The sequence below is a fragment of the Callithrix jacchus genome, chromosome 21, assembly GCF_049354715.1.
Source record: "Callithrix jacchus isolate 240 chromosome 21, calJac240_pri, whole genome shotgun sequence".
Classification (NCBI taxonomy): domain Eukaryota; kingdom Metazoa; phylum Chordata; class Mammalia; order Primates; family Cebidae; genus Callithrix; species Callithrix jacchus.
This window is the reverse complement of record NC_133522.1, coordinates 50101056-50121386: the sequence shown is the minus strand read 5'-3', so window position 1 is coordinate 50121386 and position 20331 is coordinate 50101056. Positions and strand designations below refer to the sequence as shown.

Genomic DNA, 20331 nt, shown 5'->3' with positions numbered 1-20331 from the left:
GACCCCCTCTCTGTGAGGTTGTGCTGTTCCGTGTGCGTCTGAAGATGAAGTGTCTCCTCAGGACCTGCTTGCAGCGGAGCAGATGCAGAGCCACAGGCTATCTGGAGTGTTTCATGTGTCATGTATCATTCATGTGTGTGTTCATATGCACTACACACGACGTACATGCACAATATGTAATAATACATAATCCCCAAAGACACGTGTAGCTATAACAGCAGGCAGGCACAGGGCCATCCATATTTGTAGGTACACACACGCATGCACGCACGCTCACAGAGCAGACAGTCTCCGCTGCCTAAACTCCAGTTCCGTCCCATTTTCCCTGTGCTGCTCCGTCACCAGGTGGACTGCAGTGGGGTGATCTCGCTCACTGCAACCGCCTCCCGGGTTCAAGTGATTCTCCTGCCTCAGCCTCCCGAGTAGCTGAGATTACAGACATGTGCACCAAGCCTGGCTAATTTTTCTATTCTTAGCAGAGACGGGGTTTGGCCATGTTGGCCAGGCTGATCTTAAACTCCTGACCCCGAGTGACCCGCCCGCCTCGGCCTCCCACAGTGCTGGGATTCCAGGTGTGAGCCACGGTGCCCAGCCTCCTTTTTCTTGATAGCTTTGATTTCTGAGAGAAATCTGAGAAGACGTCAGCTATGCCTGTGAACTTGCCAATTTCTTCTTGAATTTCTGTCCATTTTGCCTTATACATTTGAGAATTTTGCCTTATGTGTTCACCGTGGCAGCTTCCGGATGCATTTCTGCCTTTGTCCAGTTACCTCCCTCGTTGTTCCCTAAAAGGACAAACCTCACCTTCAGCTGTTGGTCTGTGACCGCCGTTTCCATGCCTTGATTCCTGAGAGCGCTGCCTGGTGCAGGCATCCCCACGTTTTCGTTTTGTGAGTCTCTTGCAGACGGAAAATAGTTGTGTTACGTTTTTATCCTAATCTGAGACTCGCCACGTCCACGCGTGGTCATCACTGTCACACTTTGACTGTTTTTTGGCATCTTGTTTCATAATATTAACCGTTTTTTTTTTTTAAGATAGGGTTTCACCATCTTGGCCAGGCTGGTCTTGAACTCCTGACCTCAGGTGATCTACCCACCTTGGCCTCCCAAAGTGCTGGGACTGCAGACGTGGACCACCCTGCCCAGCCCATATTAACCACTCTTTAGTGATATTTTCTTTCCTTGTGTTGTTCCATTTCATTCCTCCGATGGTTTAAAGCCATTCCTCCGTTCCATCCTTCCAGTTTACCTGCTGCATTTGTCAGCCCACTCTCCCCGGCTCTCACGTGTGGCCAGCGCCTCGTTCTTCCTCGGGAGCAAGACGGGAAGCCCACTGCACGTTGGCCGCCTTCACAAGCCTCCTGTGCCCGCTGCGCTGAGGCCGTCCGGGATTTTAATTCTAGGCTATTGTTCAGTTTCTGTAAAATCATTTCACCTTTGCTGAGATAGAATTCGCAGCTAGAAACTGTGCACAGTTCAGGTGTAGGACTTGCTGTTCTGATCCACGCTGTGGACCCAGCTGCAGCCAGGCTCATCCGCGTGCTCTGGCCTCACAGTCACTACAGTCACTGTTCACGTGTAGGACTTGCTGTTCCGATCCACGCTGTGGACCCAGCTGCAGCCGGGCTCATCCGCGTGCTCCAGCCTCACAGTCACTACAGTCACTGTTCACGTGTAGGACTTGCTGTTCCGATCCACGCTGTGGACCCAGCTGCAGCCGGGCTCATCCGCGTGCTCCGGCCTCACAGTCACTGTTAGGTTGGTACAAAAAGTGACTGTGGTCTCAGCCATTAGAAGCAATTACTTTTGCACCAACCTAAATTCTTTTTCTCTTTTAGCCGCCTAGGTTGGAGTGCCGGGGTGCAATCTCAGGTCACTGCAGCCTCTGCTTCCCGGGTTCAATCCATCTTCCCGCCTCAGCCTCCCCAGTAGCTGGGTCTATAGTCACTCACCACCATGTCCGGCTGATTTTTTTCTTTTTCCGTTTTTAGTAGAGGCAGCGTTTTGCCATGTTGCCCAGGCTGACTGCAAGTGACCCGCCCTCCTTGGCCTCCCAAAGTGCCGGGGTTACAGGCTTGAGCCACCGTGCCAGCGTCTTTTCTTTGTGTGTGGTGAGAAAGATGGGTCCTCTTAGCACCTTTCCAGTGTCCAATACAGCTTTGTTAACCGTGGCCACAGGTAGACAGCCCTCCCCAGAAACTGCATCTGCCAGCACCTTGGTCATGCACTTCCAGCGTCCAGAACCATGAGAAAAAGCGTGTGGAGGGTTAGAGCAGCCAGCCTGTGGCGGCAGCCTGGGCAGGCTGCAGGGGTGAGGGTTAGAACAGCCAGCCTGTGGCGTTCTGCTGTCGCAGCCTGGGCAGGCTGCAGGGGTCTGTGCTTTGTCCCGCTTCGCTAAATCACCTCTGAGAAGCTCTTTCAGGAAGGATGCGTGGGTGACACTTTTAGTGTCCTCGAAGTTCGTCACCGGGTGCTGCCACCGGAAGGCCTGCGTGGCCGGGGCTGTGATTCCAGACACACAGCCAGTCACCTGGGGACTCAGGGACGCCCTGTCCTCTCACTCCTACCGCTGTGGGGAAGCCTGGGGGGGGTTGTCGCCCTGTCCTCTCACTCCTATCGCTGTGGGGAAGCCTGGGGGGGGGTTGTCACCCTCTCCTCTCACTCCTACCGCTGTGGGGAAGCCTGGGGGTGGGGGTTGTCGCCCTGTCCTCTCACTCCTACCGCTGTGGGGAATCCTGGGGGGCGTTGTCACCCTGTCCTCTCACTCCTACCGCTGTGGGGAATCCTGGGGGGGGTTGTCACTCTGTCCTCTCACTCCTACCGCTGTGGGGAATCCTGGGGGGGGGTTGTCGCCCTGTTCTCTCACTCCTACCGCTGTGGGGAATCCTGGGGGGGGGTTGTCGCCCTGTCCTCTCACTCCTACAGCTGTGGGGAATCCTGGGGGGGGGTTGTCGCCCTGTCCTCTCACTCCTACAGCTGTGGGGAATCCTGGGGGGGGGTTGTCGCCCTGTCCTCTCACTCCTACAGCTGTGGGGAATCCTGGGCGGGGGTTGTCTGTCGCCCTGTCCTCTCACTCCTACCGCTGTGGGGAAGCCTGGGGGGGGAGGATTTGTTGTTTTTGTTTCTTATCACGTTGGGTGTTAAATTTTTCCGTTTGCCCTCATTGTTCTAAAGTTTTATGACAATGAAGACGGATGGAGGAATTTTTTTCTCATTGAGCTGATGAAAGACCAGATTTGTTCCTTCTGCAGTTTGTGTGTGGCATTCACAGAGAGCGATTCTGTAACAGCCGCTGCTCCGGGCACCGGGCCCGGGGAGACACCGCGAGGGGCAGGCGGAGCTTCCGTCGCGGGGCCGCGGGGCGTGGGTGTGCGTTACTTCCCTCCCATCCAGCTTGTTCCTTGTAAGGTCTTACATCGCGGCTGTCGGAACGTCCGGATTCGTCCTGTTTCCTCTTTCTTAAGAGTCCCCCTTGATCTTCCCTGCCGTGCACAGAAACGTCGTGTATTTTCATGTACAAATAAGAGGAAGCCATAACGCACCCCAGACCGTGGAGGAGAGCTGGCAGCGCTCGGCCTCGCGTTCCACACTCACTCCTCACCTCTGCCTCCTGCCCCTCACCCCATCACTGGGTAATTTTTTTTGGACATCACATTTTTCACGTTTATATTTTCGATTCTGTGTTTCAGGCTGTACCTTCTCTATGAGTAAATAAACTGTGGGGATGTATGGCCCTTTTCTCAAGGGTGTTGTTTGCTCTGCTTCCTCGATACCTGCTGACTTTGGGGCCCCTTTTCAGCAGTGATGGGTTTTCCTCAAACATTCAATTGTTCCATGAAAATGGGTTGGGTGCATATTTAACCAATTTTAGGTTAAAATTGGTTGGCGCCCAAAGTAACAGTGATACGGTGTATTCCCATTCACATAAGAAAGGACTCTGGAGGGAGGGCCCCTGAAGCACCTTTCACCTCCCATGCCCTACGTGGAGGCTGGGCTACACCTGGAGGCCCCATGTGGAGGCTGGACAACACCTGGAGGCTGGGCTACACCTGGAGGCTGGGCTACACCTGGAGGCCCCATGTGAAGGCTGGATTACACCTGGAGGCTGGGCTACACCTGGAGGCCCCATGTGAAGGCTGGACAACACCTGGAGGCTGGGCTACACCTGGAGGCCCCACATGGAGGCTGGATTACACCTGGAGGCTGGGCTACACCTGGAGGCCCCATGTGAAGGCTGGATTACACCTGGAGGCTGGACTACACCTGGAGGCCCCATGTGGAGGCTGGATTACACCTGGAGCCTGGGCTGCACCTGGAGGCCCCACACGGAGGCTGGATTGCACACGGAGGCCACATTGCAGGTGGAGGGGCAGCTGGAGAGGGGTTGGACAGGCCACATCCAGGCTGCACTGTGGTTCAAGCCTACCACCTGCGAGCCCCTTGCGGGTGGTGGATGCTGACCACAGAGGCAGCCTCCAGGGCCTCCCAGCGCCGCTGCCTCTGAGCCTCAGGAGGGGCCTGAAGATGTGCATTTTTATCACTCCCATGAAGGTGGTAATGGGACTGATTCTAAGCAGGGCATAAGGGGTCAGTTGTGTCCTTGGTGGCACTGATGGGGTGAGGGGAAAACCAGGGGACACGGGGGTGGCCAGAGAGCTCTGGGTCAGGTGGAAGACAGAGGCCTGCCCAGGGAAGAGTGGGCGCCACCTGCGGCCAGAGCTCAGCGACCGGTAGCACCAGGCTCCACTGGAGCTCCTGCAGGGGTGCCAGGCACATGGGCAGCACCGTGTGGGGGAAGCCAAGGAGGAGGGCGTGAGAATGCCCCATCCCAGCCTGGGGGGCTTGGGGGCGATGCTGGGGCCCGGGTTTAGGAAAATGAAGACAGGAGTGGTGGGTCAGAGGGGAAATGGGGGTGCAGGGCTGAGGGGCTGCGGGGTACCCACAGGCCACAGGAAGCTCACCCGGAGGTTGAGGAGAGCTTCAGGCAGCCACGACACAGCCCCGACCCTGGACATGTCAGGAACTTTATTTGTGGAAAACAGAGAGGAGCCAGCCAGGCCTGAGATGGAGGAGTTAACATCTTCAGTTTTCCCACATTCCCCATCCCGAGGGTCCTGATGGTTCAGGCTCCTATGAGCTGTTGACACCAAACCTGGAGACCCCCACGTCCCCCCTCCTGCCTGCACCGTGCCTCCTTTCTGGGTGTGACCAGCACTTCCTGGGAGTGGGGAGGGAGAGCTTCAGCAGCCTCATCCCAGGGTCCTTGGGGCCCTCTGCGTCTCGTGACAGGCCTGGGCTTTGTCTGGGCCTGTCCCACCACGGAGCTTATCATGACAGCCAGTTCAGGCAGTGCACCCACGCCAGGCCAGGCAAGGATCCGTGCTGAGTCACCTTGGGACATGGAGGCCCTCCTGGGGAGTGTGGCAGGGTCCCTTCCTCACAGGCCTAGGCCCGAGGGGGCCACAAGGGACCCCGACTCTCCAGGGCACTTGCCTTGGGCAGATGACCTCCATGGTGGACGAGCTGCTCAGGGTGACACAGACAGGAAGGGAGTGGACTCCAGCCAAGAGCTCGGTCGCACAGGCCCAGCCCCTCACCTGATGGCCAAGGGTCCCAGGGGCTCCTCAACTCCAATGGCCTGTGCCTCTCCTCTGGGGTCACCTTGACCCCGTCCAGTTCACAAGGTCGTTTGTGGCAGATTTGTATTGGCCGTGAGGGGCAGTGGGTTCACCAAACCCCATTGTGCACCCCCAAGGCCCCGCATCAGCCTGAGTCCCAGACAGGCTCAGGGGAGGGAAGCCCCAGTTTCTGGGGGCCGTTCACGGACTGGAGCTACACAGCCCGCGTGCAGTCAGTAGTGGGCCCCCAACTCAGCGGCCACCTTCTGGAGGAGAGTCTTGTGGTTCGCATACAGCGGGACGCGCCTGTCCACCACCTGCCATCGGATGGAGACCCCCGGGTCACGGGCATGCAGGTTCTGGAAGAACAAGGGCAGAGCTGACCCTCTCTGCCGGCCCTGCCTCTGCCCAGCTGAGCTCACAGACTGCAGCCTTCCAGGGCCCAGGGCCTGCCTGGCTGGACTCTGTGCCCTCACTTAACTCCCCTGTGAGGTGAGAGGCAGGGACCCTGCATCAGGGGCACCCGAGATGCACCCGAGAGGCCCTGGGGATCCCTCAGGGGAAGAAGCCTGTGCTTACCACCTGGGGTTACTGTATGGAACTTTCCCATCCCAGTTCTGAATCAGGAGCCTGCAGCATTGATCCAAGTATGGGGAACCCACATCCCCATAAAGGGCTACCAGCAGGGAGCAGGGAGGGCTTTGCCAGCCTCGCCGCTGGACGCCGTCCCTGAGGCCTCCCTGGAGGACCGGGTCCCAGAACTGCACAGGGCCCTGGTGGGTGCCTGCCCAGCCCGGTCACCTCCAGCCATGTTCAGCAGTTCCCTGGCCTCTCCCTGGTGCCCCCCTTGTCACTTTCTGAGCAAGACTCTGACCCTGCAGCCTCCACTTTCTGGCCCTGGGCCCCAGGAGCACGGCCAGGTCCCCCCACAAGAACCTCCTGGGGCATGGCCAGAATCCAGACCCCCGCCCCCACGCTCCCCAGAGCCCATGCCCATACGGAATTCAGCCTGTTGAGCTCCACGTCGTTCCGGTCTTCGAAGTGGACGCTGACGGCCACCGTCTCGATCCAGGCATTGTCCGTATTCCTCGGGTCATCCACGTAGCCTTTGTACACCTGGATGGGCAGGGCAGGGTGAGCCAGCCAGCGAGGAACCCCCGATCAGTGCCCGGGCCCACCACGTGCCCTCCACCTGTCCCAGCTCTGAGCACCGCTGCCACCACACACGGGCCCCCGGCCCAGCTCTCCCCAGCCTCTGCCAGCCTGCTCGGGCCCGCGGAGCCGAGTGGCCCGATGCGGGCGTCGTCCTGGACAGATGCGTCTTGTCCTGCAGAGATCTTGGACACGTCTGTTCAGTGGAGGAAGCCAGCCTCAGGAGCCACCTGCTGCAGGAGCCCGCTCACAACACACTCCCAGAACCGGCAAATCCAATGAGATAGGAAGCAGATTTGGGGGTGCTGGCGGGAGCTGGGGTGACTGGGGCCATAGAATGTTCTGGACCTGGATAGAGGTGGTGGCTGCAGCATGTCGTGAGGTGCTCCACACCATGGCACTGCCCACTTTTTTTTTTGAGATGGAGTGCAGTGGCGCAACCTCGGCTCACTGCAACCTCCACCACCTGGGTTCAAGCAATTACTCTGTCTCGGCCTCCCAAGTTGCTGGGATTACAGGCACCTGGCACCACACCAGGATCATTTTTACATTTTTGTAGAGACAGGGTTTCACCATGTTGTCCAGGCTGGTCTCAAACTCTTGATCTCAGGTAATCCACTTGCCTCGGCCCCCCAAAGTGCTGGGATTACAGGCATGAGCCACCACGCCCAGCCTGCTCACTTTTAAATGGTTAATTTTATGTATGTAAATTTTACGTCAAGAAAAATAAATAAATTCTATTTAGATGTAAAAAAGAGAGAGCTGGCAGCACCCCCGAGGCCCTGCGCTAAACCCATGAAGCCACCGGGTTTGCAGGTGAAACCGTCAATGTCAGCGATGACACCTGCTTCCACCTAACACGGGACAAGAGCAGAACTGGCGAGAATGTCGTGCCCGCTCAGAGGAGCTCAGGAATGAGCCTCCTAAAGTGCTGGGATTCCAGGTGTGAGCCAGCAAGCTTGGCCCCTGTAGCCTGTTTTTATAAAGAGCGTGCATGAAGGGCCAGGCGAGGTGGCTCACGCCTGGAATGCCAGCGCTTTGGGAGGCCAAGGTGGCTAGATCGCTTGAGGTCAGGAGTTCGAGACCAGCTTGAGTAACGTGGCCAAACCCCGTCTCTACTAAAAATACAAAATATTAGTTAGGTGTGGTGTCTTGCGCCTGCAGTCCCCACTACCTGGGAGGCAGAGGCGGGAGGATCACTTGAGCCTGGGAGATGGAGACTGCAGTGAGCCGGCATCACACCGCTGCACTCCAGCCTGGCTGTCAGAATGAGACCTGTTTCCAAAAAAAAAAATAGTGTGCATGACTTTGTGTGAGAGCAACAGCTGGATGGAGGCTTTCGAGGGAAAGATCAAGGTTCCTAAAGAAGTACACAAAATGTCCCGCACAGTCGTCCCCAGGCTGGGCACGCGTGGGGGGAGGCGGAGGACGGGTCTGAGGCAGGGGCTGGCTTCCCGGCACCTTTGGGCAAGGGTGGATGTGGGAAGGAGGCCAGCACCAGGCCTCCAAGCAGCTGTCACACCGAAGGCAGCAAGGGCCCTCAGCCTGTCCCCCTTGATTGAGAGAAGAGAAAATGGAGCAAAGAGGGAAGGCGAGATGTCTGAGAGCCCCACACACAGCTCTGCATCCTGGTCCCCTGGGAGCTGCGCAATGTGGGGCCAGGGACGGGCACCACCATCACCCGGAGAAGCTGGGTGGGACCGCCATCAACTAGTGAAGCTGGGTGGGACCGGCTTCACCCAGTGGGGCTGGGGCAGGCCCCAGTATCACACTATGTTCGCCCTGCAGCCCTGGGGACACGCAGGTAGAGAGGAGTGAACAGGCCAGCCCTACCTCCGAGCCATGCTTCAGCAGCTTCTCAAAAGACGGCCAGTGCTCCTGCCGGAGGATCTGCTTCAGCTTCCGAGGCAGCGTCTCCCCCGGCTCCCGGGAGCCCTGGACAGCAGAAGACAGGGCCAAGTCAGCGGGGCACTGATGCGGGACTCAGGCTGCCCTGGCACCACCTCCACTGGCCTCCTGCCCAGCGTGGGCAGCGGCCCAGCCCTGGGAGCCACAGGCAGGCAGCATCTCAGGCTGGAGTGACACTGCCCAGAACCCACCGTCCATGTCAGCATCTGTGAGCCCTGCGGAGGTCCCAGTCGCGGGCGCTGGACTGCAGACGCAACCTCTGAGGAGCAGGGACAGCCCTGGGGGCAGCCCCAGGGTGCCTACCCTGAGCTCAGGGTCCCCGAGGTGACAGGGCACCCCCAGCTCACTCTCCTGGCACCCGACCCTCCCGGCTGGCGCCCAGTGCACAGGCTGCCATAGAGGTTCCTTGTTTGCATTCCAGTCCCACCCTGGCCTGCACTGGGGCTGGCGGGGCTCCCAGATGCTCCCGAGCGCCACCTGCCTCAGGGGCCCGCCTCCGGCCTGCACTCCTCCTCCCCACACCCATCTTTCCCACCCCATCTGTCATTCAAAGTCTTGCTGAAATGCCCGTGGGTGTCTCATGAAGACTTCACAGGCCACGTCAGTGCCGTCCCACCTCAGCCCAGGTGACACCCCACCCTGAAGCATGTGTGCCCTACAGAGCCAGGAACCCAGGAAGCCCCTCAGAGTGCCCCTCTCAGTAACCAGCCGGAGCTGACGGGGTGCTGCTGAGTGGGAGACCAGACCCAACACCACGCACCCTGCATGGAGAGGCCGGAGAGCAGAGGGTGACACGTGCCCTAAGGCCAGGTGTGCATGGGTAGAGAAGCACTGGGTGACAGCATTGAGGCAGCAAGGGGACCCCGAGGCCAAAGGCTCGCTCTGCTGCGGGGGTGGTCCTGGCCATGGAGAGAGGCCCCCAGAGCACTGGGACTAGGAGGCTGGGCTCCAAATCCCCGTTCTGCCCAAAGGCCCTTGTTGAGCCACTACCCTGCACACCCCGGTGGCACACACCCCACACCAGCAGAGGCAGCCACCAGGCCGTGAGCTCAGGTCAGAGAAACACAACAGCGTCTTGCAGAGTTGCTGTAAGTCACACTCCCAGGACTAGGTGCAGAGGACAGGCCCTGACAGGCAGGCTGTCACCCAGAGGCCGCACCATGGCCAGGTCTGGCGGGACTCAGAGCTCCTGGCATGACCTGCCTCTTCCATTCCCTGCAGTGAGGGGACTGGAAGTCTACGGAGGCCGTGCTGTCCTGGGAGGACACAGGAGCCGTTGGAGGCACTGCTGACTCTGTCCACCCCTCCCCACAAAACCCCTGGGGTTCGCTCCAGCCTCAGCCCCACAACCGGCCATTTCCCCTGAGCTGAGGATCTGTGCACACTCCTGGGCCCTGCCCCTGCCCGCTCCTGCCCCTGCCCCGCCCCTGGATGACACATCCTGTCTTTACAGCTCAGCACTGGGCCCCAAAGGTCGGGAGTAGGTGGATGTATGAGACACCCGTGAGGAGCTACCTCTGCTCCCAACACCCTAGACTCTGTGAGGGGAGCCCTGGTGGTCTCAGCCCAGCCCAGCCCGGGATGCAGCAGGTGCCTGTCAGTGTTTAGGCAGCAAAAGAGCCTCTGAACCTGGGTTTCCCCACCTGTGACATGAGGAACCGGGAGGAGGAGTGTCTCCTACAGATAACACAGGCTGGGGTCTCCAACCCTTCCTACCCAGTGACCGCAGGGGCTGGCCTTCAGTCCGTGGGCGCAATGGACGAACGGACCAGTGACCCACAGACAGCCCAGTGGACAGACCCCACTGGGGTCTTACCCACTGCCGCCTGGGGCGGCAGCCTTACCCCAGGCAGGGACCAGTGCTCAGAGAGAGGGAGCTTCACCACCAGGACTTCCAGCATTTTCTTTATGCTCTTCCTGCAGATGGCTCCGTCCTCATTCCGCTTCCACCTGCGAAGGGAACAGCCATGGCTGCCCAGTCCCCAGTGTGGCTCCACCCTGCCCCACACCCACAGCTGTGCAGACCCTGGTGTGGCCTCCACCCTGGCCTGCACCTTGGGGGCCTGGCCCTGCCTGGGATGGGGATGTCAGGCCTGCTGCAGGCTCAAGCTGTCTTCTTTTTTCCTGTTCTTCATCCCCAGAGAAAGGACCCAGACAGTAACCAGTAAGGCACATCCTTCTCCACTTCCACCAACAGCTGGTAGGACTAGAAAGAGCCCCAGCTTTTATAGAGAATTTTTTAAAGATTAAAAGCTTTAAAAAGGCACCTGCCCATTGACCCAGCTTTGCAGTTTGACAGCTTAGAAAAGGAGGCCGGGAGCCCAGTGAGGTGATGTGGGTGCCGAATGCAGCCAGGGAGGCCAAGGAGAGGCCAAAGTACCAGGGAGCAGGGCAGGACTGGCGGCCCAGGGCGCTGTGTGCACCGACAGAGAAGCCGCTGGATGAGAGCAGCTGCGCAGCAAGACACCCGCAGGACAAAGGCCCCTCTGTAGGGGAGGTCCCAGCTGTGGAGGCAGAGCCCCAAGAGAGTGCAAGGCACAACAGCTGGCCCTGTGCCAGGAACCCCATCTTACCCAACCAGAACAGCGAGAGCTCCCAGCAGCTTCGCCAGGGACGGAAGCTTCCACACCCCTGTGAGGTGGCCTGTGCCTTGGGTGGGAGCAGCAGGCTGGACACTGGACTGCGGAGGAGTCAGCCAGAGGGTGTGATTGTAGAGCTGTGTGTGTGGATGGTGTGGAGTGTGAGGGTGAGTGTGGAGCTGTGTGTGTGTGAAGTGTGAGGGTGAGTGTGGAGCTGTGTGTGTGTGGATGGTGTGGAGTGTGAGGGTGAGTGTGGAGCTGTGTGTGTGTGAAGTGTGAGGGTGAGTGTGGAGCTGTGTGTGTGTGGATGGTGTGGAGTGTGGGGGGTGTGTGGAGCTGTGTGTGCGGATGGTGTGGAGTGTGAGTGTTAGGGTGAGTGTGGAGCTGTGTGTGTGTGGTGTGGAGCATGAGTGTGGAGCTGTGTGTTTGTGGTGTGGAGTGAGTGTGAGCAGTGAGTGTGGAGCTGTGTGTGTGTGGATGGTGTGGAGTGTGAGGGTGAGTGTGGAGCTGTGTGTGTGTGAAGTGTGAGGGTGAGTGTGGAGCTGTGTGTGTGCAGATGGTGTGGAGTGAGTGTGAGGGTGAGTGTGGAGCTGTGTGTGTGTGGATGGTGTGGAGTGTGGGGGGTGTGTGGAGCTGTGTGTGTGTGTGGTGTGGAGTGAGTGTGAGGGTGAGTGTGGAGCTGTGTGTGCGGATGGTGTGGAGTGAGTGTGAGGGTGAGTGTGGAGCTGTGTGTGTGTATGGTGTGGAGTGTGGGGGGTGTGTGGAGCTGTGTGTGCGGATGGTGTGGAGTGTGAGTGTTAGGGTGAGTGTGGAGCTGTGTGTTTGTGGTGTGGAGTGAGTGTGAGCAGTGAGTGTGGAGCTGTGTGTGGATGGTGTGGAGTGTGGGGGGTGAGTGTGGAGCTGTGTGTGTGTGTGGATGGTGTGGAGTGAGTGAGAGGGTGAGTGTGGAGCTGTGTGTGGATGGTGTGGAGTGAGTATGAGTGAGTGTGGAGCTGTGTGTTTGTGGTGTGGAGTGAGTGTGAGCAGTGAGTGTGGAGCTGTGTGTGTGTGGAGTGTGAGGGTGAGTGTGGAGCTGTGTGTGTGGAGTGTGGAGGGTGAGTGTGGAGCTGTGTGTGTGTGGATGGTGTGGAGTGTGGGGGGTGAATGTGGAGCTGTGTGTGTGTGGATGGTGTGGAGTGTGAAGGTGAGTGTGGAGCTGTGTGTGGATGGTGTGGAGTGTGAGGGTGAGTGTGGAGCTGTGTGTGTGTGGATGGTGTGGAGTGTGGGGGGTGAATGTGGAGCTGTGTGTGTGTGGATGGTGTGGAGTGTGAAGGTGAGTGTGGAGCTGTGTGTGTGGATGGTGTGGAGTGTGAGGGTGAGTGTGGAGCTGTGTGTGTGGATGGTGTGGAGTGTGGGGGTGAGTGTGGAGCTGTGTGTATGTGGTGTGGAGTGAGTGTGAGGGTGAGTATGGAGCTGTGTGTGTGTGGATGGTGTGGAGTGTGAAGGTGAGTGTAGAGCTGTGTGTGTGGATGGTGTGGAGTGTGAGGGTGAGTGTGGAGTTGGGTGTGTGTGTGGATGGTGTGGAGTGAGTGTTAGGGGTGAGTGTGGAGCTGTGTGTGTGTGGATGGTGTGGAGTGTGGGGGGTGAGTGTGGAGCTGTGTGTGTGTGGATGGTGTGGAGTGTGGGGGTGAGTGTGGAGCTGTGTGTGTGTGGTGTGGAGTGAGTGTGAGGGTGAGTGTGGAGCTGTGTGTGTGTGGAGTGTGAGGGTGAGTGTGGAGCTGTGTGTGTGTGGATGGTGTGGAGTGTGGGGGGTGAGTGTGGAGCTGTGTGTGTAGATGGTGTGGAGTGTGAGGGTGAGTGTGGAGCTGTGTGTGTGTGGATGGCGTGGAGTGTGGGGGGTGAGTGTGGAGCTGTGTGTGTGTGTGGTGTGGAGTGTGAGGGTGAGTGTGGAGCTGTGTGTGGATGGTGTGGAGTGTGGGGGGTGAGTGTGGAGCTGTGTGTGTGTGGATGGTGTGGAGTGTGGGGGGTGAGTGTGGAGCTGTGTGTGTGTAGATGGTGTGGAGTGTGAGGGTGAGTGTGGAGCTGTGTGTGGATGGTGTGGAGTGTGGGGGGTGAGTGTGGAGCTGTGTCTGTGTGGATGGTGTGGAGTGTGAGGGTGAGTGTGGAGCTGTGTGTGTGGATGGTGTGGAGTGTGAGGGTGAGTGTGGAGCTGTGTGTGTGTGTAGATGGTGTGGAGTGAGTGTTAGGGGTGAGTGTGGAGGTGTGTGTGTGTAGATGGTGTGGAGTGTGAGGGTGAGTGTGGAGCTGTGTGTGGATGGTGTGGAGTGTGGGGGGTGAGTGTGGAGCTGTGTGTGTGGATGGTGTGGAGTGTGAGGGTGAGTGTGGAGCTGTGTGTGTGTGTGGATGGTGTGGAGTGAGTGTTAGGGGTGAGTGTGGAGGTGTGTGTGTGTGGATGGTGTGGAGTGAGTATGAGGGGTGAGTGTGGAGCTGTGTGTGTAGATGGTGTGGAGTGTGAGGGTGAGTGTGGAGCTGTGTGTGTGTGTGGATGGTGTGGAGTGTGGGGGGTGAGTGTGGAGCTGTGTGTGTGTGTGGTGTGGAGTGAGTGTGAGGGTGAGTGTGGAGCTGTGTGTGTGTGGTGTGGAGTGTGGGGGGTGAGTGTGGAGCTGTGTGTGTGTGGAGTGTGAGGGTGAGTGTGGAGCTGTGTGTGGATGGTGTGGAGTGAGTGTGAGGGTGAGTGTGGAGCTGTGTGTGTGTGTGGATGGTGTGGAGTGTGAGGGTGAGTGTGGAGCTGTGTGTGTGTGGATGGTGTGGAGTGTTAGCGGTGAGTGTGGAGCTGTGTGTGTGTGGATGGTGTGGAGTGAGTGTGAGGGGTGAGTGTGGAGCTGTGTGTGTGTGGATGGTGTGGAGTGTGGAGGGTGAGTGTGGAGCTGTGTGTGTGTGGATGGTGTGGAGTGAGTGTTAGGGGTGAGTGTGGAGCTGTGTGTGTGTGTGGATGGTGTGGAGTGAGTGTGGGGTGAGTGTGGAGCTGTGTGTGTGTGGATGGTGTGGAGTGAGTGTTAGGGGTGAGTGTGGAGCTGTGTGTGTGTGGATGGTGTGGAGTGAGTGTTAGGGGTGAGTGTGGAGCTGTGTGTGTGTGTGGATGGTGTGGAGTGAGTGTGAGGGGTGAGTGTGGAGCTGTGTGTGTGTGGATGGTGTGGAGTGAGTGTTAGGGGTGAGTGTGGAGGTGTGTGTGTGGATGGTGTGGAGTGAGTGTTAGGGGTGAGTGTGGAGCTGTGTGTGTGTGGATGGTGTGGAGTGTGGAGGGTGAGTGTGGAGCTGTGTGTGTGTGGATGGTGTGGAGTGAGTGTTAGAGGTGAGTGTGGAGCTGTGTGTGGATGGTGTGGAGTGAGTATGAGGGGTGAGTGTGGAGCTGTGTGTGTAGATGGTGTGGAGTGTGGAGGGTGAGTGTGGAGCTGTGTGTGTGTGGATGGTGTGGAGTGTGGAGGGTGAGTGTGGAGCTGTGTGTGGATGGTGTGGAGTGAGTGTTAGGGGTGAGTGTGGAGCTGTGTGTGTGTGGATGGTGTGGAGTGAGTGTTAGGGGTGAGTGTGGAGCTGTGTGTGGATGGTGTGGAGTGTGGGGGGTGAGTGTGGAGGTGTGTGTGTGTGTGGTGTGGAGTGTGAAGGTGAGTGTGGAGCTGTGTGTGTGTGGATGGTGTGGAGTGTTGGGGGTGAGTGTGGAGCTGTGTGTAGATGGTGTGGAGTGTGGGGGGTGAGTGTGGAGCTGTGTGTGTGTGGATGGTGTGGAGTGAGTGTTAGGGGTGAGTGTGGAGCTGTGTGTGGATGGTGTGGAGTATGGGGGGTGAGTTTGGAGCTGTGTGTGTGTGGTGTGGAGTGAGTGTGAGGGGTGAGTGTGGAGCTGTGTGTGTGGATGGTGTGGAGTGTGAGGGTGAGTGTGGAGCTGTGTGTGTGGATGGTGTGGAGTGTGAGGGTGAGTGTGGAGCTGTGTGTGTGTGGATGGTGTGGAGTGAGTGTTAGGGGTGAGTGTGGAGCTGTGTGTGTGTGGATGGTGTGCAGTGAGTGTGAGGGGTGAGTGTGGAGCTGTGTGTGGATGGTGTGGAGTGTGGAGGGTGAGTGTGGAGCTGTGTGTGTGTGTGGATGGTGTGGAGTGTTGGGGGTGAGTGTGGAGCTGTGTGTAGATGGTGTGGAGTGTGGGGGGTGAGTGTGGAGCTGTGTGTGTGTGGATGGTGTGGAGTGAGTGTTAGGGGTGAGTGTGGAGCTGTGTGTGGATGGTGTGGAGTATGGGGGGTGAGTTTGGAGCTGTGTGTGTGTGGTGTGGAGTGAGTGTGAGGGGTGAGTGTGGAGCTGTGTGTGTGGATGGTGTGGAGTGTGAGGGTGAGTGTGGAGCTGTGTGTGTGGATGGTGTGGAGTGTGAGGGTGAGTGTGGAGCTGTGTGTGTGTGGATGGTGTGGAGTGAGTGTTAGGGGTGAGTGTGGAGCTGTGTGTGTGTGGATGGTGTGCAGTGAGTGTGAGGGGTGAGTGTGGAGCTGTGTGTGGATGGTGTGGAGTGTGGAGGGTGAGTGTGGAGCTGTGTGTGTGTGTGTGGTGTGGAGTGAGTGTTAGGGGTGAGTGTGGAGCTGTGTGTGTGTGGATGGTGTGCAGTGAGTGTTAGGGGTGAGTGTGGAGCTGTGTGTGTGGTGTGGTGAGTGTGGAGCTGTGTGTGTGTGGATGGTGTGGAGTGAGTGTTAGGGGTGAGTGTGGAGCTGTGTGTGGATGGTGTGGAGTGTGAGGGTGAGTATGGAGCTGTGTGTGTGTGGATGGTGTGCAGTGAGTGTTAGGGGTGAGTGTGGAGCTGTGTGTGGATGGTGTGGAGTGTGGAGGGTGAGTGTGGAGCTGTGTGTGTGCGGATGGTGTGGAGTGTGTGGAGCTGTGTGTGTGTGTGGTGTGGAGCGTGAGGGTGAGTGTGGAGCTGTGTGTGTGTGGATGGTGTGGAGTGTGAGGGTGAGTGTGGAGCTGTGTGTGTGTGTGGTGTGGAGTGTGAGGGTGAGTGTGGAGCTGTGTGTGTGTGGATGGTGTGCAGTGAGTGTGAGGGGTGAGTGTGGAGCTGTGTGTGTGTGTGGATGGTGTGCAGTGAGTGTGAGGGGTGAGTGTGGAGGTGTGTGTGTGGATGGTGTGGAGTGTGAGGGTGAGTGTGGAGCTGTGTGTAGATGGTGTGGAGTGTTAGGGGTGAGTGTGGAGCTGTGTGTAGATGGTGTGGAGTGTTAGGGGTGAGTGTGGAGCTGTGTGTGGATGGTGTGGAGTGTGAGGGTGAGTGTGGAGCTGTGTGTGGATGGTGTGGAGTGTGGAGGGTGAGTGTGGAGCTGTGTGTGTGTGTGGATGGTGTGGAGTGAGTATGAGGGGTGAGTGTGGAGCTGTGTGTGGATGGTGTGGAGTGTGGAGGGTGAGTGTGGAGCTGTGTGTGTGTGCAGTGAGTGTGAGGGGTGAGTGTGGAGGTGTGTGTGTGTGGATGGTGTGCAGTGAGTGTTAGGGGTGAGTGTGGAGCTGTGTGTGTGTGGAGTGAGTGTGAGGGGTGAGTGTGGAGGTGTGTGTGTGTGGATGGTGTGCAGTGAGTGTGAGGGGTGAGTGTGGAGCTGTGTGTGTAGATGGTGTGGAGTGTGTGTGTGGATGGTGTGCAGTGAGTGTTAGGGGTGAGTGTGGAGGTGTGTGTGTGTGGATGGTGTGGAGTGAGTGTTAGGGGTGAGTGTGGAGCTGTCTGTGTGTGGATGGTGTGGAGTGTGGAGGGTGAGTGTGGAGCTGTGTGTGTGTGTGGTGTGCAGTGAGTGTGAGGGGTGAGTGTGGAGCTGTGTGTAGATGGTGTGGAGTGTGTGTGTGGATGGTGTGCAGTAAGTGTGAGGGGTGAGTGTGGAGGTGTGTGTGTGGATGGTGTGGAGTGTGGAGGTGTGGATGGTGTGCAGTGAGTGTGAGGGGTGAGTGTGGAGGTGTGTGTGTGTGGATGGTGTGCAGTGAGTGTGAGGGTGAGTGTGGAGCTGTGTGTGTGTGGAGTGAGTGTGAGGGGTGAGTGTGGAGCTGTGTGTGTAGATGGTGTGGAGTGTGTGTGTGGATGGTGTGCAGTGAGTGTGAGGGTGAGTGTGGAGCTGTGTGTGTGTGCAGTGAGTGTGAGGGGTGAGTGTGGAGCTGTGTGTGTGTGTGGTGTGCAGTGAGTGTGAGGGTGAGTGTGGAGCTGTGTGTGTGTGCAGTGAGTGTGAGGGGTGAGTGTGGAGCTGTGTGTGTGGTGTGCAGTGAGTGTGAGGGTGAGTGTGGAGCTGTGTGTGTGTGCAGTGAGTGTGAGGGGTGAGTGTGGACCTGTGTGTGTAGATGGTGTGGAGTGTGTGTGGATGGTGTGCAGTGAGTGTGAGGGTGAGTGTGGAGGTGTGTGTGTGTGTGGATGGTGTGCAGTGAGTGTGAGGGGTGAGTGTGGAGCTGTGTGTGTAGATGGTGTGGAGTGTGTGTGGATGGTGTGCAGTGAGTGTGAGGGTGAGTGTGGAGGTGTGTGTGTGGTGTGCAGTGAGTGTGAGGGTGAGTGTGGAGCTGTGTGTAGATGGTGTGGAGTGTTAGGGGTGAGTGTGGAGCTGTGTGTGTGTGGATGGTGTGGAGTGAGTGTTAGGGGTGAGTGTGGAGCTGTGTGTGTGTGGATGGTGTGCAGTGAGTGTTAGGGGTGAGTGTGGAGCTGTGTGTGTGTGGATGGTGTGGAGTGAGTGTTAGGGGTGAGTGTGGAGCTGTGTGTGGATGGTGTGGAGTGTGGGGGGTGAGTGTGGAGGTGTGTGTGTGTGTGGTGTGGAGTGTGAAGGTGAGTGTGGAGCTGTGTGTGTGTGGATGGTGTGGAGTGTTGGGGGTGAGTGTGGAGCTGTGTGTAGATGGTGTGGAGTGTGGGGGGTGAGTGTGGAGCTGTGTGTGTGTGGATGGTGTGGAGTGAGTGTTAGGGGTGAGTGTGGAGCTGTGTGTGGATGGTGTGGAGTATGGGGGGTGAGTTTGGAGCTGTGTGTGTGTGGTGTGGAGTGAGTGTGAGGGGTGAGTGTGGAGCTGTGTGTGTGGATGGTGTGGAGTGTGAGGGTGAGTGTGGAGCTGTGTGTGTGGATGGTGTGGAGTGTGAGGGTGAGTGTGGAGCTGTGTGTGTGTGGATGGTGTGGAGTGAGTGTTAGGGGTGAGTGTGGAGCTGTGTGTGTGTGGATGGTGTGCAGTGAGTGTGAGGGGTGAGTGTGGAGCTGTGTGTGGATGGTGTGGAGTGTGGAGGGTGAGTGTGGAGCTGTGTGTGTGTGTGGATGGTGTGGAGTGTTGGGGGTGAGTGTGGAGCTGTGTGTAGATGGTGTGGAGTGTGGGGGGTGAGTGTGGAGCTGTGTGTGTGTGGATGGTGTGGAGTGAGTGTTAGGGGTGAGTGTGGAGCTGTGTGTGGATGGTGTGGAGTATGGGGGGTGAGTTTGGAGCTGTGTGTGTGTGGTGTGGAGTGAGTGTGAGGGGTGAGTGTGGAGCTGTGTGTGTGGATGGTGTGGAGTGTGAGGGTGAGTGTGGAGCTGTGTGTGTGGATGGTGTGGAGTGTGAGGGTGAGTGTGGAGCTGTGTGTGTGTGGATGGTGTGGAGTGAGTGTTAGGGGTGAGTGTGGAGCTGTGTGTGTGTGGATGGTGTGCAGTGAGTGTGAGGGGTGAGTGTGGAGCTGTGTGTGGATGGTGTGGAGTGTGGAGGGTGAGTGTGGAGCTGTGTGTGTGTGTGTGGTGTGGAGTGAGTGTTAGGGGTGAGTGTGGAGCTGTGTGTGTGTGGATGGTGTGCAGTGAGTGTTAGGGGTGAGTGTGGAGCTGTGTGTGTGGTGTGGTGAGTGTGGAGCTGTGTGTGTGTGGATGGTGTGGAGTGAGTGTTAGGGGTGAGTGTGGAGCTGTGTGTGGATGGTGTGGAGTGTGAGGGTGAGTATGGAGCTGTGTGTGTGTGGATGGTGTGCAGTGAGTGTTAGGGGTGAGTGTGGAGCTGTGTGTGGATGGTGTGGAGTGTGGAGGGTGAGTGTGGAGCTGTGTGTGTGCGGATGGTGTGGAGTGTGTGGAGCTGTGTGTGTGTGTGGTGTGGAGCGTGAGGGTGAGTGTGGAGCTGTGTGTGTGTGGATGGTGTGGAGTGTGAGGGTGAGTGTGGAGCTGTGTGTGTGTGTGGTGTGGAGTGTGAGGGTGAGTGTGGAGCTGTGTGTGTGTGGATGGTGTGCAGTGAGTGTGAGGGGTGAGTGTGGAGCTGTGTGTGTGTGTGGATGGTGTGCAGTGAGTGTGAGGGGTGAGTGTGGAGGTGTGTGTGTGGATGGTGTGGAGTGTGAGGGTGAGTGTGGAGCTGTGTGTAGATGGTGTGGAGTGTTAGGGGTGAGTGTGGAGCTGTGTGTAGATGGTGTGGAGTGTTAGGGGTGAGTGTGGAGCTGTGTGTGGATGGTGTGGAGTGTGAGGGTGAGTGTGGAGCTGTGTGTGGATGGTGTGGAGTGTGGAGGGTGAGTGTGGAGCTGTGTGTGTGTGTGGATGGTGTGGAGTGAGTATGAGGGGTGAGTGTGGAGCTGTGTGTGGATGGTGTGGAGTGTGGAGGGTGAGTGTGGAGCTGTGTGTGTGTGCAGTGAGTGTGAGGGGTGAGTGTGGAGGTGTGTGTGTGTGGATGGTGTGCAGTGAGTGTTAGGGGTGAGTGTGGAGCTGTGTGTGTGTGGAGTGAGTGTGAGGGGTGAGTGTGGAGGTGTGTGTGTGTGGATGGTGTGCAGTGAGTGTGAGGGGTGAGTGTGGAGCTGTGTGTGTAGATGGTGTGGAGTGTGTGTGTGGATGGTGTGCAGTGAGTGTTAGGGGTGAGTGTGGAGGTGTGTGTGTGTGGATGGTGTGGAGTGAGTGTTAGGGGTGAGTGTGGAGCTGTCTGTGTGTGGATGGTGTGGAGTGTGGAGGGTGAGTGTGGAGCTGTGTGTGTGTGTGGTGTGCAGTGAGTGTGAGGGGTGAGTGTGGAGCTGTGTGTAGATGGTGTGGAGTGTGTGTGTGGATGGTGTGCAGTAAGTGTGAGGGGTGAGTGTGGAGGTGTGTGTGTGGATGGTGTGGAGTGTGGAGGTGTGGATGGTGTGCAGTGAGTGTGAGGGGTGAGTGTGGAGG

The 20331-nt window shown here is 58.0% G+C and overlaps 1 protein-coding gene and 2 non-coding genes across 17 annotated transcripts in view; all 3 read right to left on the bottom strand.

The window, feature by feature from the left end:
- Positions 1-5010: 5010 nt before the first annotated feature.
- Positions 5011-20331, bottom strand: part of TRPM2 (transient receptor potential cation channel subfamily M member 2) — a 92549-nt gene continuing 77228 nt past the window's right edge. For all 15 annotated transcript variants that reach the window (XM_035283087.3, XM_078358718.1, XM_078358721.1 and 12 more), the window contains 4 exons: positions 10523-10628; positions 8604-8705; positions 6618-6734; positions 5011-5977 (listed from right to left, as the gene is read on the bottom strand). In XM_035283087.3, coding sequence (XP_035138978.3) covers positions 5852-5977; positions 6618-6734; positions 8604-8705; positions 10523-10628 — 451 coding nt within the window. In that variant the 3' untranslated portion in view covers positions 5011-5851. The remainder of the gene's footprint in view (positions 5978-6617; positions 6735-8603; positions 8706-10522; positions 10629-20331) is intronic.
- Positions 8666-8706, bottom strand: LOC118150000 (Z6 small nucleolar RNA). The gene has a single exon (XR_004737769.1). It is a non-coding gene; the product is annotated as a Z6 small nucleolar RNA (small nucleolar RNA).
- LOC118149999 (Z6 small nucleolar RNA) lies at positions 10517-10569 on the bottom strand. The gene has a single exon (XR_004737768.1). It is a non-coding gene; the product is annotated as a Z6 small nucleolar RNA (small nucleolar RNA).